The 17,251-nt window shown below is 39.8% G+C and overlaps 1 protein-coding gene across 2 annotated transcripts in view; it reads right to left on the bottom strand.

Moving 5' to 3' along the window:
• Positions 1 to 17,251, bottom strand: part of SPIDR (scaffold protein involved in DNA repair) — a 493,308-nt gene that overhangs the window by 124,824 nt on the left and 351,233 nt on the right. For both annotated transcript variants that reach the window (XM_015071433.3, XM_053208306.1), the window contains 2 exons: positions 16,236 to 16,431; positions 14,550 to 14,797 (listed from right to left, as the gene is read on the bottom strand). In XM_015071433.3, the coding sequence (XP_014926919.1) occupies positions 14,550 to 14,797; positions 16,236 to 16,431 (444 nt within the window). The remainder of the gene's footprint in view (positions 1 to 14,549; positions 14,798 to 16,235; positions 16,432 to 17,251) is intronic.

Here is a 17,251-nt window from a genome sequence, read left to right on the forward strand (position 1 = left end):
TTCTGATTGAAACACAAACCACAAATATAAAAGCCTGTTAACTCTGCAGTGACCTCTTGACTTTGGAGATTTTCATCCAACACTAAATTTTTACTGCTACTCGGTGACTAAAAATACACCGGGGGGCCTAAAGGCAATTTTTCAGGGCAGCTGCCCTGCAGACTCAGGTGCATCTCTGGCGTGCAGGCCTACAAAGCAGCAACGTAGCTCCAGGAGTGTGTGCACAGCTGCTCCAACAGAGACATGACATTCATTCCAACATAGTATTTCCTATCTCTCAAATGGCATTAAGTAATCTAAGGTTAGTGTGTCATCCAGGGCATGTCTTGATATGGAGGTGACTTCTGCTCATATGTCCTAAAACAACTATATTAGGACAGGAGTTCCAGTTTCCATATTCTCTTACTTGTAAATGCCATTTTTTTTTTTTTTAATTTTTGCACTGCAGTGTGATTTGCCACAATAGGAACTAGATAAAGGTCTGCTAATTGAACAATACCTCTTATCTATTACGCTATTTAACCCATGCAAAAATAGGCCTTATTATTCCCATTTGACATTACCAAAGGGTGATGTTGGGTATTCTGATGTCCAGAATAACGTTCTTCTCACTACACACTTATGTTTAAGGAAGAAATCCCAACCTTATACTTTCAATACAGAAATGAACATGAGTAAGAAATGACCTTCAAAGACTTCTCAGAAATTTGGCTTGTATGTTACTTCTCTGATCCTGTAAAAATTACAGACACTCTTGCTTCAGACTCCCTTAGGTACCAACGAAGGCAGCTATGTATGCTCCAGCTTTGCTCCCAGGACTTTATGAAATGGGTGTTAAAATGTACATTAATTTTTTAAAAAATAACTTCACAGTGTAGAAACCTAACAAACACTAACTCATTAACAATCAAAGTCAACAACAACAGAGATATGCTGTTGATATCATGTTGTATGTACTCTTCATATGATACAACGAAAATGGCACTTTACCTCCATGATCTTCTACCCCCAAACCTACACTGGTGTAAATATCAAAGACACACAAATTAAGGGATATTCTACAAAATACCTGGGCAGAAATCCTCAAAGCTGTCTAGGTCATCAAAAACAAAGACTATCTATAAACTTGACAGTCTAAAGTAGTCTAAGAAGAGATGACAATAACATGTAATGTGGTGTCCTGAATGGGATCCTGGAACGTTAAAACAACAGTGGAGAAAACTTAAAGAAATTGGAATATAGTATGGATTTTAGTTGATATGGTATCAATACAGTATAGTAATATTATAGCATATAGTATAGCATAATAAAGTACTTTAATATAGTATGGTAATAATATAATATCAATATTGGTTTAATAAGCGTAAGACTTATTAGTCTTACACACTAATGTAAGATGTTAACAATAGGGAAACTGGGTGTGGGGTATGTGAGAACTCTCTATTACTTTTGTGAATCTAAAACCACTCTAAAATAAAAAGTTTATCAAATCTAATTAAATGCAAAAGCAAAGATACATTTATAAACTTCTATTACAGAAAATACTATTGCAAAGAAGGATCAAGCAGAATGGAACGAGTTCCATAACCTGATGACTCAAAACAGTTATTTTTAATAATTTGGTTATAACACACTCTCTACTAAGAATCATCATATGTAACTAACTTCTCTGATTCTTAACCATATAATGCATAATACAAAAACGTGTTTTAGGCTATGCAGAAGAAGAATTTGACAAAATCTAATGTGCTTTCATGATAAAAACACACAACAAAGTAGGACAGGGAACGTCCTCAACCTGACACAGGGCATTTATAAAAAATAAAAAACACATTTACACAATGGTGAAAGACTGAAAGTTTTTCACCCTTAAGGTTGGGAATAAAAAAAGTGCAGTGTTTACTACTACCATTCAGTGTTATACTAGAAATTCTACTCAGAGCAATTAGTTAAGAAAAAGAAATAAATGGCAAATAATTTGGAAAGGAATAAGTAAAAATATCTCTTCATAGCCATCAGGACAGTTGTTATTTAAAAAAAAGAAAGAAAATAATAAGTGTTCGCAAGGATGTAGAGAAACTGGAACCCTCGGATGTAACAGTGGGAACATGGTGTTGGTTCTTCAAAAAGTTAACATAGAATTACCATATGACCCAGCAATTCTACTTTTAGGGATATACCCAAGAGAAGTGAAAAACTTCAAGACAGATGTTCATAGCAGCATCATTCATAATAGCCAAAAAGTAGAAACAACTCAAATATCCACCAGCTGATAAATGGGCAAACAAAATTTGATGTATCTGTATGATGAAATATTATTCAGCCATAAAAAGACATGAAGTACTCATACGTGCTACCACATGAATGAACTTTGAAATCACTATGCTAATTGAAAGACACCAGACACAAAAAGACCACCTATTGTAAGATTCCATTTAAATGAAATATCCAGAAAAGTAAATACATAGACACAGAAAGCAGATTAGTGGTTGTCAGGGTCTGGGAGAGGGGTTTATAGGGAGGGACTGCTTAATGGGTACAGGCTTTTCTTTAGCATGATAAAAATGTGTTGGAACTATACAGAAATGGAAGTTGCACAGCACTGTGAAAGTACTAAATACCACTCAAATGTATACTTAAATTTTTTTTTTTAATTTTTAATTTGGGGGGGGGTGGGGAGGGGAGTAGAGGAAGGGAGGGAGAGAATCTTAAGCAAGTTCCATACTCAGTGTGGAGCCTGATGAGGGGCTTGGTCCCATGACCCTGGGATCATGACCTGAGCCAAAATCAAGGGAGATGCTCAACTGACTGAGCCACCCAGGCACTTTATTCAACCGTATACTTTAAAGGTTAATTTTATGTTATGTGAATTTCATCTCAATTAAAAAATTTTAAAGAAAAGACAATGTGTGCACACACACAAAATTCATATGTTCTAAACAGGTATTTAGGGAGCCTGTCCCACAGCATCCAGTTTCTCCTCAAGAGGCAGGGACTAGAAATAGTCTCTTCTTTTTCATTTTATTTTGTATTTTATTTTGTTTTTATTTTTTAAGTAGGCTCCATGCCCAACATGGGGCTTGAACTCATGACCCCAAGATCAAGAGTCACATGTTCTATTGACTAAGCCAGCCAGGCTCCCCAAACAGTCTCTTCTTATGTAAACTTCTAAGCATTCATAAGGGGGCATGTATGAACATATATATGAAAATGAGCATAGTTGGTGTTTTTACTAAATGTTAACTGAGCAGGCTTCCCCAAACAGAGGAGATGGTGGAGTCACACTACCCCAGGGTCAGAAAGCCCTCGCAGATGGGATTTCATTGCTCCACCCTGACTCCTCAGGCTGTACTCTCCCCCACTTTCCACCCACCCAAAAGACAGACACCAAATACTCTTCTTTAAGAAGCACCTGGAAGAGGGGCGCCTGAGTGGCTCAGTCAGTTAAGTGTCCAACTTCAGCTCAGGTCATGATCTCCTGGTTCGTGAGTTCAAGCCCCATGAAGCCTGCTTCAGATTCTGTCTCCCTCTCTCTCAGGGCCTCCCCTGCTCATGCTCTGTCTCTCCCTCTCTCTCAAAAATAAATAAACATTAAAAAAAATTAACAACAACAACAAAAAGAACCACCTGGAAGAAACTGCCAGAAAGCCTAGTGTGAGGAATGACACTTGCTACTAAACACAGGTTTCCTCTGTTATCTGGAAGTAGAATGTTCCTATGAAAACCTTCATCAAGTGAAGAAGCAATCACCATTAATTTACATGAAAAATTTCTGAGTGTTCTCAGACGCCCAAAATAACCTCTATTAGGTTTTTTGATACTTTGGACACCTTGCTAAGGGATGCACAAAATACATCACGACAAAGCACAGATGCTCACAGACCCAGTTGGAGGCTATGGTGGCTTGATGTTGAGATGCTGGGTGTAGTTCCAAGGAAGGCGCTGTGCAGTGCCCCTCTTGGGGGGCATGTACTACGTCTAGAAGAGCTAGCTGTAGTACAAACGCTGAAGGCTATTTTTGCTTTTCATTTTCACTTTTTTCCGTAAAAGCGAAATTCCTCTTTTGGATTTCTTTTGGTTAGTAAAAACAGGCACTAAAGTAGGTCTTTTGTAAAAGCAAAGAAAAGCGAGGAATACCTGTATATAGTAACCTTTGTGCAAAGTATATCATTTCAGGGTATGTCATTCTAATCTTTTCTGAAGAAGATTCCTTAATGAGCAGAATAAAAACTGGATTACTTACATCCAAAAGTTGTAGAGATAAGACTTACTAGTGTCCTTGCTGTCACTGCAGTTTTCCACCTTTTTTTTTTTTTTTGGTTTCAAGTTTTTATTTAAATTCTGGTTAGTTAACATAATTTTCTGCTTATCTATAGCTCACATAAAGACAGGCCCACAAGACCTTTGGATTTTCCCCATTCAGTGTCTGTGGTTTTCTTGGATAGCCAGTGTTCTTACATTATAAGTCATCTGGGTGCAAAGACTTGAGGAACAGAGTTGAATAAAATAACTTTTAAGTTTTCCAAAAGTGTGTTTAAATGGTAGAACATCCAGGAGATTAAGACATCCGTTCCATTCTTCTTCCCACTCCCAAACATACAAGTAAAGTCTGGTCTTTTTTTTTTTTTTGCCTCCCTGCTCCCGCTTCCCTCCCTCACCCCCCCACCCTCCACCCCCCAGAGCTTGGTACATCTGCATCAGATTCCATACCAGGATAGTCATGCACTTAAAGGAAACAAAATGGCAGCCCAGGACACAGCTCACACGGCAGCTGTGAGATCTAAGGCTACTGAAGACCTGTACTAAAAACCTATCCCTGCTGTTTTCCGCTGGATGATTCAGTCTTCTTTTTCGTTTAATTCAAATCAACAGTTCCTTCCTTTTCCGGTAATTCAGTTTTGTTTAATGTCAAAAGGTATGTTTTCATCCTTTCATCTTTTACCCATGGCTGCTTAATTTTTTCTTGACCTCTCTTAGTTCTGCATTAATTGTAACATGCTTTAAACTCTTAAGTCACTGTCAACTGGATTCTTCTCCTTTCTTTGTAAACATCCTCAGTCAAGAGCTGCTAATAGTCCTCCTTTGCTATCTCCTCTTTTCTCCTCCACTTCCCTCCTTCTTTTACCCTGACTTAACACTGTACAGGGGCCTCTGGTCCAAGTGTCTCATCTTCTATAAGACTGGTGCAGACCAGACTTCACCTTTTTCCTAAAGCAGAGGATTTCTGGCAATTCTCACTGCGCTAGCCTCTTTGTCAGTGTCCTTAGAGAAACAACAGCATTGTAGTACATCTCCCTGGACCAGCACATCCCAAGGAAAGGGGGAGAACACACAACTTCACATCGCCCCCTCAGCTCCTCACTCAGCTACTACTTTGCCCCATCTGCATGTACTTGTTAAGTCTCCACTACATTCATGGTCTGGTACCAAAAGATGATGAGTCACAGTGGTTGATTCCAAAGGGTTAAACAGGAAAAGCAAAATTTAAGGAAATATGTACGAGCTTATTCTGAAGGCCCTGACAAGTACCCATGGAGTGTGCAATACCTGACCATTACCGTCACTATGTAATCAAGCACCTGTCTAGATATCTTTATCTGTCGCTCTCTTTTTGTACCTATGCGAATAAATGTGAAGGTTCAGAACATTTATGATATCACTGCCAGGCAAAAAGGTCCAGAAAACAAAACAAAACAAAACAAAACAAAACAAAACAAAACAAAACAAAACAAAACAAGGGCACCTGCTCCTATATCACAATGTCTTGCTTGTAAAGCAGGACACTCTTGCCAAGAACTGCTGTGGAGGTTCTGTCTGCTCAGTCTTCTATGGAGCATGGGGTTGATTTGGCGCTAGCTAATTAGAACTGTAGAGCCAGGAAACGAGCACAAGGATGAGCTTGCCAAGACGGCCAGCTGGCTGCCCCAAGGGCCCTGGGCCTGGCAGCAGCTGGAAGACAAGGCAGGAACCGGTCACTCAACAGAGCCAGACAGGGTGGAAAGGGGACAGCGAAGTGCAGCAGCCTAGCGAGAGCCACAGCCAACTTGGATACTGCATCCGATCTCACCTTGTCTGGCTTTGCGCTACAGAGCCACGTGCCGCTGTGTGCTTGCACGTGGCTGCCCCTACAGACTCTGCCAGTCTGTGTTCCATCTCACATAGTTTTTTATTCTGTCACCTCAGAAAAGTACATTCCAGAACTGCAATCTAGCTCATAGGAAAGTTCTAGTGCAGCCACAGTACTGCTCCAGATTGCAGCTGCAGGCACGGAAGCGCAGGGGTGCAGACCATTAGAGGTCTCCAGCCTCTTTCAGCAACAAAAATTTCCAGGGAAAGGAGGTCAAGAACAGGCAGAAAATTCCATGCCTTCTGTATAGGGTCACTTTGAAATCATTCTCCATCTTGATGAATAACAGGCACTGGAAAATCACTAAGGCCAGGTTGAGATGCAAACTATGGTTGCACATACCATGTCTGGCTATGAATCTGGAAAATTACTTTAGCTATCTTCATCCTGTATGAAAATTTTATTTTCATGAGTGTCTGTACTCATATCACTAGGCTGTTGTCATTTCTTTTGATCTTTTTCTTCAAGTCTACCAATGATTTAATGTATAAGAAAAGAACATGGAAACTTTCATTTCAATTTCACGTTATCAATAAACTCATTAAGGATACATATTCAAGCTGTGTCCGTTATAAAGATGAATCAAATGACATGGGTTGGTATTAGAAAATAGTTAAGAACTTAAACATGCTGTTTTCAAATTATCTACAATTCTAATTCTACTCAGAAGCATTTAAAATTTCAGTCAGCTAACAAACCTGACACTCCATCAATAAAATATAAAAGTTTAAAGATGAGATAAAGGATAGAAAAATGGGTCCATTTCTGCCATCTAGAATGCGAGAAGTGACACTCACACAGACATAATACGGTGCCAAAAGTTATCCATGTGAAAAAAAGAGACGGGTATAACAGAAATATACTTAGGAACATATAGAGCAGGAACAGCATATGCAGAAAATGCACTGACGAATACTAACACTACTACACATAATCCTTACCGGCAAGGAATTTACAACCTTATAGTAAAGAATGATGACACATCTGTAACTAACTACAATACAAAAAAAAAAAAAAAAATCATCTCATCCACTATCTATTAGTTCATGTCCCTCACACTGCTTTAATACTGGATCATTTTCACCATCAGGAATCTGGGATGTTTTTATTTTTTCTTCTTTTTAATGTTTATTTATTTATTTTTGAGAGACAGAGAGACAGAGAGACAGAGAGAGAGGCAGAGAGAGAGGGAGCAGGGCTTGAACTCAGGAAGCATGAGATCACCTGAGCCAAGAGTAAGAGTCGGATGCTTACTTGACTGAGCTACCCAGGTGCTCCAGGAGTATGGGATATTTTTAAATGCTCTAGACAAAGACAAAAATATACCAACCATAATTATCAGCACTATCCAGTACTGGACCCAGCATTACAGCAGTTTTTTTGCAAGGTGTTTATTACAGAGGAACTTTTATTCCTCCATCATTTAGAAGGCTGTAGTCACATGTCATATGTATGAATTTACATAAGTGTTTGTTTTCTCAAGTAAACGGGCAGCAGCTCCTTGTTTATGAGGGGGTGCGGCAAGGTGGGGTGCAAAAGGTTAGAAGTAAAAACCACCTTCAATCAAGCTTCCCCTATAGCCAAGGCAACAGACTCACTGCTAACAAGAATGCTGATTTGTAATAGGATCTTCTTCGTTTATTTTACGTTTCTATAATTATAACAACATTATTTGTCAGTATTTTACGATCTTTAAGTATTTGCACCTGTTTTTTAAAATTTTTTTATTAAAACTTTTTTTTAAGTTTATTTATTTTGAGAGATAGAGAGCATGCACACATGCGAGCAGGGGAGGGACAGAGAGAGAGAGAGAGAGAGAGAGAGAGAGAGAGAGAGAGAGAGAATGAATCCCAAGGAGGCTCCACACCCAGTGTAGAGCCTGACGCAGGGCTTGATCCCACGAACCTTGAGATTATGACCCTAGCTGAACTCAAGAGCTGGATGTTCAACTGACTGAGCCACCCAAGCGCCCCCGCACTTGCTTTTAAAGAGCTAGCAAGCCACTTTCCATTGGGTGCTTATTATATTAGAAGCATCAGATTACAACGTAATGCTAAACACATTACATACAGGACCTCAGTTAATCTTTATCATGAAGCTGAACTGTGGAAAGTATTATAATTCAAATTTCACAAATAAGGAAACAGAATTTGCCCCAAGTCTCCCTACTTAGTGGCAGAATCAGCATTTGAACCCAGCACCAGTCTGATTCCAGACCGTCTTCTGCTCTTCCCATTAATGGCCTGCCTCTACCTCAATGCAGTTTTAAAAATCTTAATTCCAATATATTTAATGTACAGTGTTGTATTAGTTACAGGTGAACAATGTAGCAATTTAACAATTCTATATATTACTCAGTGCTTACCACAATAAGTGGACCTCAATGCATTTTCAAAAGAAAAATGGTACCTGTGTTGAAAGTGATAGCCAGAATGCCCTCCCCGGTTTTGTTATTCTGCTGAATGTTTGCCTTTCTCATTCCCTTATGCATCAGAAAGCACTTGCTATCAAAATCCGTCCCTCCTCCCCACACCCCATTCACTCTTCATCTCCCCCCAGCTAGCTTCTAGCCTCACTCCCCTGCATCTCCTGTTCATAAAGTTACATAGGAGCCTCTCAGCAATGCACTACATGTTTTCACTCCTTATTTTATTGGCTTCTCTGCACCACCACTCTTGGCTGTCCACTTGCACATATGGGAAATCCTATATTCTAAGTGCCTGTCACAGTACACTGGGTTTCACTCTTCTATCATTAGCCCTTCCTCTTTAGTCTCCCTTGGCTGGCCCCCCTTTTACCAGTCCTCCAATGCTATAGGACACGTAAGTCCATGCTATCACTTCTTCTTTTCTTTGTGTCTACCTTTTCCCTAATGCGATCTTATCCACTGCTCTGGCTTTAGAGACTTACTAGCTGTGACACAACATACCTAGAAGAGGTGTGGGGAGGAAGAGCAGGGGGCACCACCTGGGATGAGGGCTGGGGGGATGTGCCTTTCACTGTATGCCATCTAGTGCCTTTAGCGCAGCGCCATGGACAAATATAACCTATTCAAGTTAGCAAATAAAATAAGCATACACACAAAACATACATACTGACCAGCTGTAGGCTGACATGTTTATCTCCAACCTAAAATCCTTCTCTGAATGTGAGATCTTTATATCCAATTTTCTCATCTGACACCTCTCCTTAGATGTCTCAGGAATCTCCAACTAAACAGGCCCCGAACTGAATTCTCAAGCTTCCCTCCAAACCTCTTCTCATCCCAGTTTTTCTCACCTCAGTAAATAGCTCATCATTCCATCAAGCAATCAAATTGGTGATCATTCTTAATATTGCCTTCTACTTCACTCGCCCCACACCCAAGCCACCCCTAAGTCATCACATGCCTCCAGAAGGTGACCCTTGTCTCCACTTCTCACTGTGCCATGTGGGAGTCTGAGACTCTGTAACCTAGGCGCACTTGTACTCCTGCAGTGTGCCTCCTCCTGGTCTCTCAGCTCCCACTGGGGCGTGTTCCGTGTGCCTCCCCTTCCCTGACCATTTTCCACCTGGCAGCTAAAGTCGTCTTCAAACCCTGTGAACTGTATTTGGGGTCAGTGGGCAGCCACGGCAACACCCCTGTGGACTGTGAGTGCAGCCTACGGCTGGCTTGCCTCTCTGGCTCCCCCACTGGCCCACACACCTTGGCCACATCCGCTTCCTTCTTCTGCCTAGGAGATTCCAAAGGTATTCTCTCTTCCACTGTAATTCTCTTCCATCTGGTTTTTACCTAACATCCACTTACCTTTCAGGTGCCACCTGAAATAGTACTGCCTTACAATACCCATCCTTGAATCCTCCCCTGGCCTCCCTCATGGCGTCCTACTTTTCTCACCAGAGCACTTATCGCAACTTATAATCATGAATGTATTTGTTTTTAATTGTTCTGTGCAGGACTTCCCGACGGCAATATGCTCCATAAGCATAAGGACAATGTTTGATTTTGTTAATCACTGCAGACTTAGAACCCGTCCTAGGACAATGGTGGATTTTTTTCGCCCTTAGTGAAAAGGAGGAAGAAATGCAGGACAAGAGACGAAAGGAAAGGTCAAAGATGAAAAGAGAAAATAAAATACCAAGATACAGAGAAAGAAAAATGTGCTCTTTCCCTGACTTCAGCTCAATGAATTTCCATACAACTATAATGCACAATAGCTATGAAAACTATAAATGGGAGGGGCGCCTGGGTGGCTCAGTTGTTTAAGCGCCTGACTTTGGCTCAGGTCGTGAGCTGACAGGTCTGTGCTGACAGCTCAGAGCCTGAAGCCTCTTCGGATTCTGTGTCTCCCTCTCTCTCTGCCTCTTCCTCCCTTGCACTCTGTCTCTGTCTCTCTCTCAAAATAAATAAATAAATAAATAAATAAATAAATAAATAAATAACATTAAAAAAAAAAAGATGTTAAAAAACTGTAAATTGGAGGTTCTGTCCTTCCAGCTTTTTGTCCAAACACAAAACCATTGAGCAAGTTGTTTGAATTAAATACCCTCACAAAAAACTCTCCCATTATCAATATTTCTGTAATGACAGGCAAGAGAAAATGTGCATCTTTAAAGGATAAATTTAAATTACTTGTCCCTCAGTTAAATATCTGAAGGAGAAAGGAAGCCAATGTTTCAGAAAGGGAGAAAGAAAGGCAATGTTTAATGGCAGCCAACATGGACTGGGAGTGAGGTAACATGGTCCAGATTCTGTTCTGCCATGAGGTAGGCAGTTACTAGGGAATTCACTTACTTTTTCTTTTCCTCAGTTTCCTCCACTATAAGTTATCTGCAAGACCAGTGCTCCCATTCCACTAAAAAAAAAGCCTGTTACTTTATTAGTCATGCATTTATGTAACATTCATTCAATATACAGTGGGTCTAGATAAAGGTGGATCTGGGCTCTGAACAGTCCGCCTAGATCATTGGTTAGGGAGTGCCTTTGAAGTTGGGTTTTTGTTACTACTGATTTTAGTGATTTATAAAACTTAAGTTTGTATTGGTTATTCTGACCTGCAACACTTTGAGAAATCTTGTGGAAGTGTTTTCTTTAGTAGCCTGAGTTAAAGGAAGTCATCCAGAGGAACAAGGGACAGGAGGCTCTTAGATGTTATATTTCTGAAATCTAAAGTATATATTTGATAACGTTTCACAGCTCAGAGGAAATGAGCCTCTTGACTGAATCTATGTGACTCTGTTCAGGACTGATTACCTTCAAATAAATTTCCTTTAATTTCAAAGTTGGCAACAATCTGGGGGTCTGCCATCAGAAGATAAGTTGTTACTGATCTTAGAAAAGTGATTCTGCTAAAGTATAGGGAACAGACTGAGACTGACATCTATGACTGAGGTGCTAAGTAAAGTCAGATATAAGACTCGTTACAGTGCTCCATGAAGAGTCATCTGACCTCATTTGGGCAGAAAAGGGAAACTTGTTGTGGCAAAATATCTACTATATGTCAGTCATTTCTTTTTCTGCAGGCCTTAATTTCTGGCACTTTACAGAAAATACATAGTGACCAAGATTGTCTTTCAGTTCACTGACAGAAAGATCTTCGGATCTTTGGAGTATAGCAGGTTATGACGAGAGAGCAGACCGGGGGCTGCCTTCAGTGTAAGGTGTCACTGTGCAATTTCCTGTCTGCTGCAGTCATGCCTCTGGACAAACTGACTCCCTGGGTTGCACAGGAGTCCACCCAAAGTTACAGGCAGAAGCTGCAAGTAGAAAAGATAGAAATCTTCCAAGCTATAAACCTAAGTCTTTAAAAAAAATTTTTTTTAAATGTTTATTTATTTTTGGCAGAAAGAGAGAGAGAGAGACAGAGCATGAGCGGGGCAGGGGCAGAGAGAGAGGGAGACCCAGAATCCAAAGCAGGCGTCGCCGGCTCCAGGCTCCGAGCCGTCAGCACAGAGCCCAACGCGGGGCTAAAACCCAGAGCGGCGAGATCATGACCTGAGCCGAAGTCGGACGCTCAACCAACTGAGCTTCCCAGGCGCCCCTAAACCTAAGTTTTTTAATAATGTTTTCTCTTATATACATGTTACATGTGTATGAATTAAAAATTCTACATTAGAAAACATATTGCTAACTGATTCTCCAAAGCAGATATTTTGATGTGCTTTTTAAGTAGATACATTAGCAAAGAATTAGTACAATGTTAAGTATAATTTTACTTCTCTATTAATTTTGTGTGTAAACTGGAGCTTGATCATTGTTATAGCATTATGAATCTATAAAACATTAATAATCATTATACAATAATACCTTTTTGTACCCCAAAGACATCTCAGAAGTCTTGTCCTCAAACCCAAGCTCAGATGCCATGATTTTCTGTCCAAAGGTTCATTTTCCTACACAGTCCAGTCAATTCTCCTCAGGGCTGGGCACTTTTACCACTCCTGCTGCCCAGGGTGACCTGACCCCCCCCCCCCCCCCCCCGCCCTCCCCCGTCAGCTTTAAACTAGGCAGAGCTTGGTCTAACTCAATTTTACCCTCTTTCTTTCAGCTCCATACTCTCTGCAACCCTGGCATTTTGGGATTCTAGATCTCATGATGTTATTATTTTTGTCCACCTGTGTAACTGTCAGCAAGTAAGAACCTTTCTGAAGCTCAGTTTCCTCATTTGTGATACGACTAATACCCTGTACCCTCAGCACTGTACGATCTCAAGCGTGCTGCAGGAAACACAGCGCATACGATGCATATTAATGACATCTGAATAACTGAAGGCTATTTTCTTGTTTCTGAGGTTTATGCCTCGCCTTTTTTCAATCCACAACTGAGCCCAGTGTCCTGTGACATGTCCCAGTGTATGTTCTCAGGCACAACCCACAGCATTCATAATGCCAACCACCGGCAGCAATTCACCAGACTTTGGTCTCCAATCCTTCTCTGATGTTCATGCTCAGCAAGTAAAACAAGTACCACCAAAGGAGCTGGAGGGACAGACTTCAAGGTGCCACTCATAATTAAGCAAAGCAAACTCACTGTCACTTTCACCTTGCCTTCTCATCATTGTGACTCAGTCTCAACTGTCCCCAGTCTCCTCTGAGGGTGGTCTGTGTGCTGGGCTGGAGGAGCTTTACCAAGATCATCACTGCCTTGCTTACTCAGTAGTTCCTTCTCCAAAGCCTAACGCTGGATACATTCCATGAAAAAAGCAAAACAAAACCAAACCTGTGTCTGATCTCTAACTGGCTCAGATAAAGAGTATAAGACTGGTCTATAGCTATAAGTCATGATAAAAACCTTGAAAATGATAAAATCATTTCACACGCACATATTGCAAACAAAATAAATCTTTTCCTATAAATCCAAAAGAAATGTTCTCTAACTACATCTGAAGGAGACTTTGAAACCCGTAGGACTTTCAAATAAAGTGCCCATCCACCTGAGGAGGATTCATAATTAACAAAGAACTGTTTCCTGTTACTGTCTGAATGGCATCAGAAGGCATTATAAAAATAGGATATTGTTGTAGTTACTATTTCTTCAATATGTGTTTTCTTTTAAAATTAGACAGAAAAGAATGATTGATAAATTGATATCCATTCTTTTAATTTCTATTATGTTGTAAATCCACCTCACTGCTTTGAGGGCAATGTCACATAGAAAGAAATATAATCTCAAAAGGTTATGCCAAGGCTCTGACATAAACTCTTCAGTCAATGACATGACTACAGCTATTTGAAAAAACACAGGAAGGACCTAAAAACGAGTAGAAAGATGTCATTCCCATAGTTGGTATAAACAAAGTACTTTGAATTATAGGTTTGGCTCATGTAGCTAGCTAGCTACACTATATACGAAGGTAGCCACTTGACACATGGGGCTATTAAAGTTAATTAAAATTAAATAAAACTTAAAATTGAGTTCCTCAGTTCCACTAGCCATATTTCAAATACTCAGTAACCATATGTGGTCAGTGGCTACCTCACTGAATAGTACAGATATACAACATTTACATCACTGTAGAAAGTTCTATAGGTTAGAATAGCACTCTCTGAAAGCCACGGATTTACTAACTGCCATTTATTAGGTTTTTAAGATATATAAAACTTGATAGACATTGCAGTGGTCTTTTTAGGTATCATGATCACATATCTTGGCTTTTCTAGAACAATACCAGTATTTCTTGTTTGTATCACTTTCAGTAATATGAACCATTAAAGGTAAAAGTAAATGCAACAAATTAAATTTTTAGTAGGACTTTTTATATTAAGTAAACAGGGGGATTCCTTTGTTACACCACATGTCCCAAATTTTGATGCAAGAAAAAAATCCAAAAAACCCAAAACTCATGTATATGGTGAATGTAGCCAAGAATTTCTGCTTTCTCTAGGAAGGGTCTCTACTTTCTCTAAGTGACTCTAGCACACATGCCTGTGTCTTGTCACTCACCGAGCTCTGGATGGGTCTGGGCCCGGTGGAACAGCTGAGCCACCTCCCTGCTGATACCTGCAGGGAAGAGAGTAAACTCTTTGTACCACCACTCGGACCTTGACTCCTGACCATGGGGCAGCTCCCTGGCTTTCCACTGCATCCAGAAGAGAGTCCCTCAGGGGAGCTTGAGTTGGGAAGCATTGCTTGGTTTCCTCATGTCCACGGGTGCATTCTGTCCTCATGGTAGTGAGATCACTACACATAACCTGGCCAAGACATGCAAAGGAACAATCTCAGTTTAACTAATAACAGCATGGCACACATCAAGTAATGATATTCTCAGGCAATTCTCTGATGTAACTGTACAACACCAAAGGAATGATGAAGATAAAAGACATGGTGTGTGTCTCTGTGTCTGCCCTGTAACTAATGCTGCTGAGGCGGGCAATGTGAGAAATCACATGGAAACAGCAAAAAGTGTTTCCAGTCAGTGGAAGCACACGTTGTCCTGAGTCTTTGAAAACATGCAGAAAGTCCTACTATTACAGTACTTCATGGTAATCTAGAAAATTCTTGTATGAGGTAGCAATCGCAGCAGGACAAAGTAAAAAACAAAAAATGACTAGGGTTTAAAAAATAAATCATATTATTAAGTGCTTTTTATATGCAGTGTACTATGCTGGGTACTTTATAGGCTCATGTAGCCTCCCAACAGCGCTTTACAATAATATTAAATATTGTAATAAGATAACACTTCTAGAACACATCCCAGGCACTCTTCTTTATGTACTGTGCTTACTTATATAACAAACATATTTAACCTCATAGCCATCCAAGCAGGTAGATTATCATTATTACCATTTCAAAGATAAAAATATTGAGACACAGAAAAATTAAGTATTTCATGAATTTAATATCCTGTAGCTGTTTACAACTATATGTTAAAGCAGTAATACACTTTGAGCCATAAATTAAATTGATTAGAGAGCCCTCCTTTTCCCATAATCCCCTTCATACACTTCTTTTGGTTATCAAAGGGGGAGGATGCTTGACGACATTTACAAACAACATGAAAGTCTGTGTACGTTTCTCTTTCTTATGTCCCCTCACACTACCTGTCAGTCTCAGCCTTCTGTTCGGTGCTAACTCAGCTAACTAGGCAAACCTGAGATGGTACACCTGGAGTCACAGACACTTAGAGCCTGGAATGGTCCCCAGAGTGCCCTTCATGCCTGCTGTAAGGGAAATTTAGGGGCTCCCTAAATTCATCTTGATAAATGATCATGATGGAAAGCCAATAAAATTCCAAAAAGCAATGTATAATCTCAGTGTATAATCTCAAGTTTATGCGGTTCTTTTTGTCCCAAGGGATATAGATACTTAGAAAAAGAAAAACATGTGACTTTTTTCGTATTTAAGAACTTAAAAGCTTAAACAAAATTCTTAGACAATTACAAAATGAGAATTAAAAAAAATGAAAACTCATTTATTTTGACAGATTAGGAGAAAGATTAAAAATGAACAAGTAGATGAAATACTGTGAAAGCTCACAGCTAAACACTGAACTACAGCAGGCATAACAATAATAACAAGCTGTTTGGGCATATATATTTGCTGAATATCTGAAGGGAAACCAAAGGTAAACATCTTCACTTTCAATTCCAGAAAGTGGAGGTTAAAACCTCTAAACCAATGAAAGTTTACCTGGCCTTCAGGAGATTTAATTGTTAGATTCTTAAATATAAACATCTGGGCCAAAGTGATACTTCTTCTTGGAAGGGGTGTGTCCCAACAGTGCACTTCACGTATTATTTTTGAATCTTCTTTGGTGACAATTTTCTGACAAAAGTAAGTATTCAGAATAACAGGGCAACTTCCATTTGGGATAACAAGCTTTTGCCTGGAAAAGAGAAAGAAATATAACAGTTTATTTACCGTGTTGGATTCCCCTCATGTTCTTGCTAAATCAGGAATATAAAGGGCAAAGACTCGCCTGCTATGGAAAGACAAAACTAAGCCAGCCCATTAAGTGACAGCAACAGATGAATGGATAAAGAAGATGTGGTTCATATATACAATGGAATACTACTTAGCCATAAAAAGAATGAGATCTTGCCATTTGTGACATAGACTTAAAGGGTTAAGTGAAATAAGTCAGACAAAGATAGGCAAATATCATATGATCTCACTTATATATGGAATCTAAAAGCAAAAACAAACAAACAAAAACAGAAACAGTCTCATAAATAAAGAGAGCAAACTAGTGGTCATCCGAGGGGATGGGCTTGCAGGGATGGGCAAAATGGGTGAAGGGCATTCAGAGGTACAAACCTGCAGTTATAAAATGAATAAGCCATGGGGATAAGAAGTACAGCATGGGGAACATAGTCAATAACACTGTAAAACTTTGTATGATGGCAGATGGTATCCTATCATGGTAAGCACTGTATAATGTACAGAACTGTCAAATCACAATGTTGCATGCCTGAAACTAACAGGGTATTGTATGTTGACTATACTTCAATAAAACAAACAAACAAACAAAAGTGAAACCCACCCTCACACACTGAAGAATGAATGTTAATGGAATGAATTCTACTTTTCCAGTGTAAGTCCTGTGTTGGGATAAGGGGAATGGAAGAAGACCATGTCAGTACCTGGGTTAAAGCTTCCTCAGATCTCCTAGTCTAGTAGGTGATGGCCTTAGGATGCTTCATGAA

Source organism: Acinonyx jubatus, chromosome F2, assembly GCF_027475565.1.
Source record: "Acinonyx jubatus isolate Ajub_Pintada_27869175 chromosome F2, VMU_Ajub_asm_v1.0, whole genome shotgun sequence".
Classification (NCBI taxonomy): Eukaryota; Metazoa; Chordata; class Mammalia; order Carnivora; family Felidae; genus Acinonyx; species Acinonyx jubatus.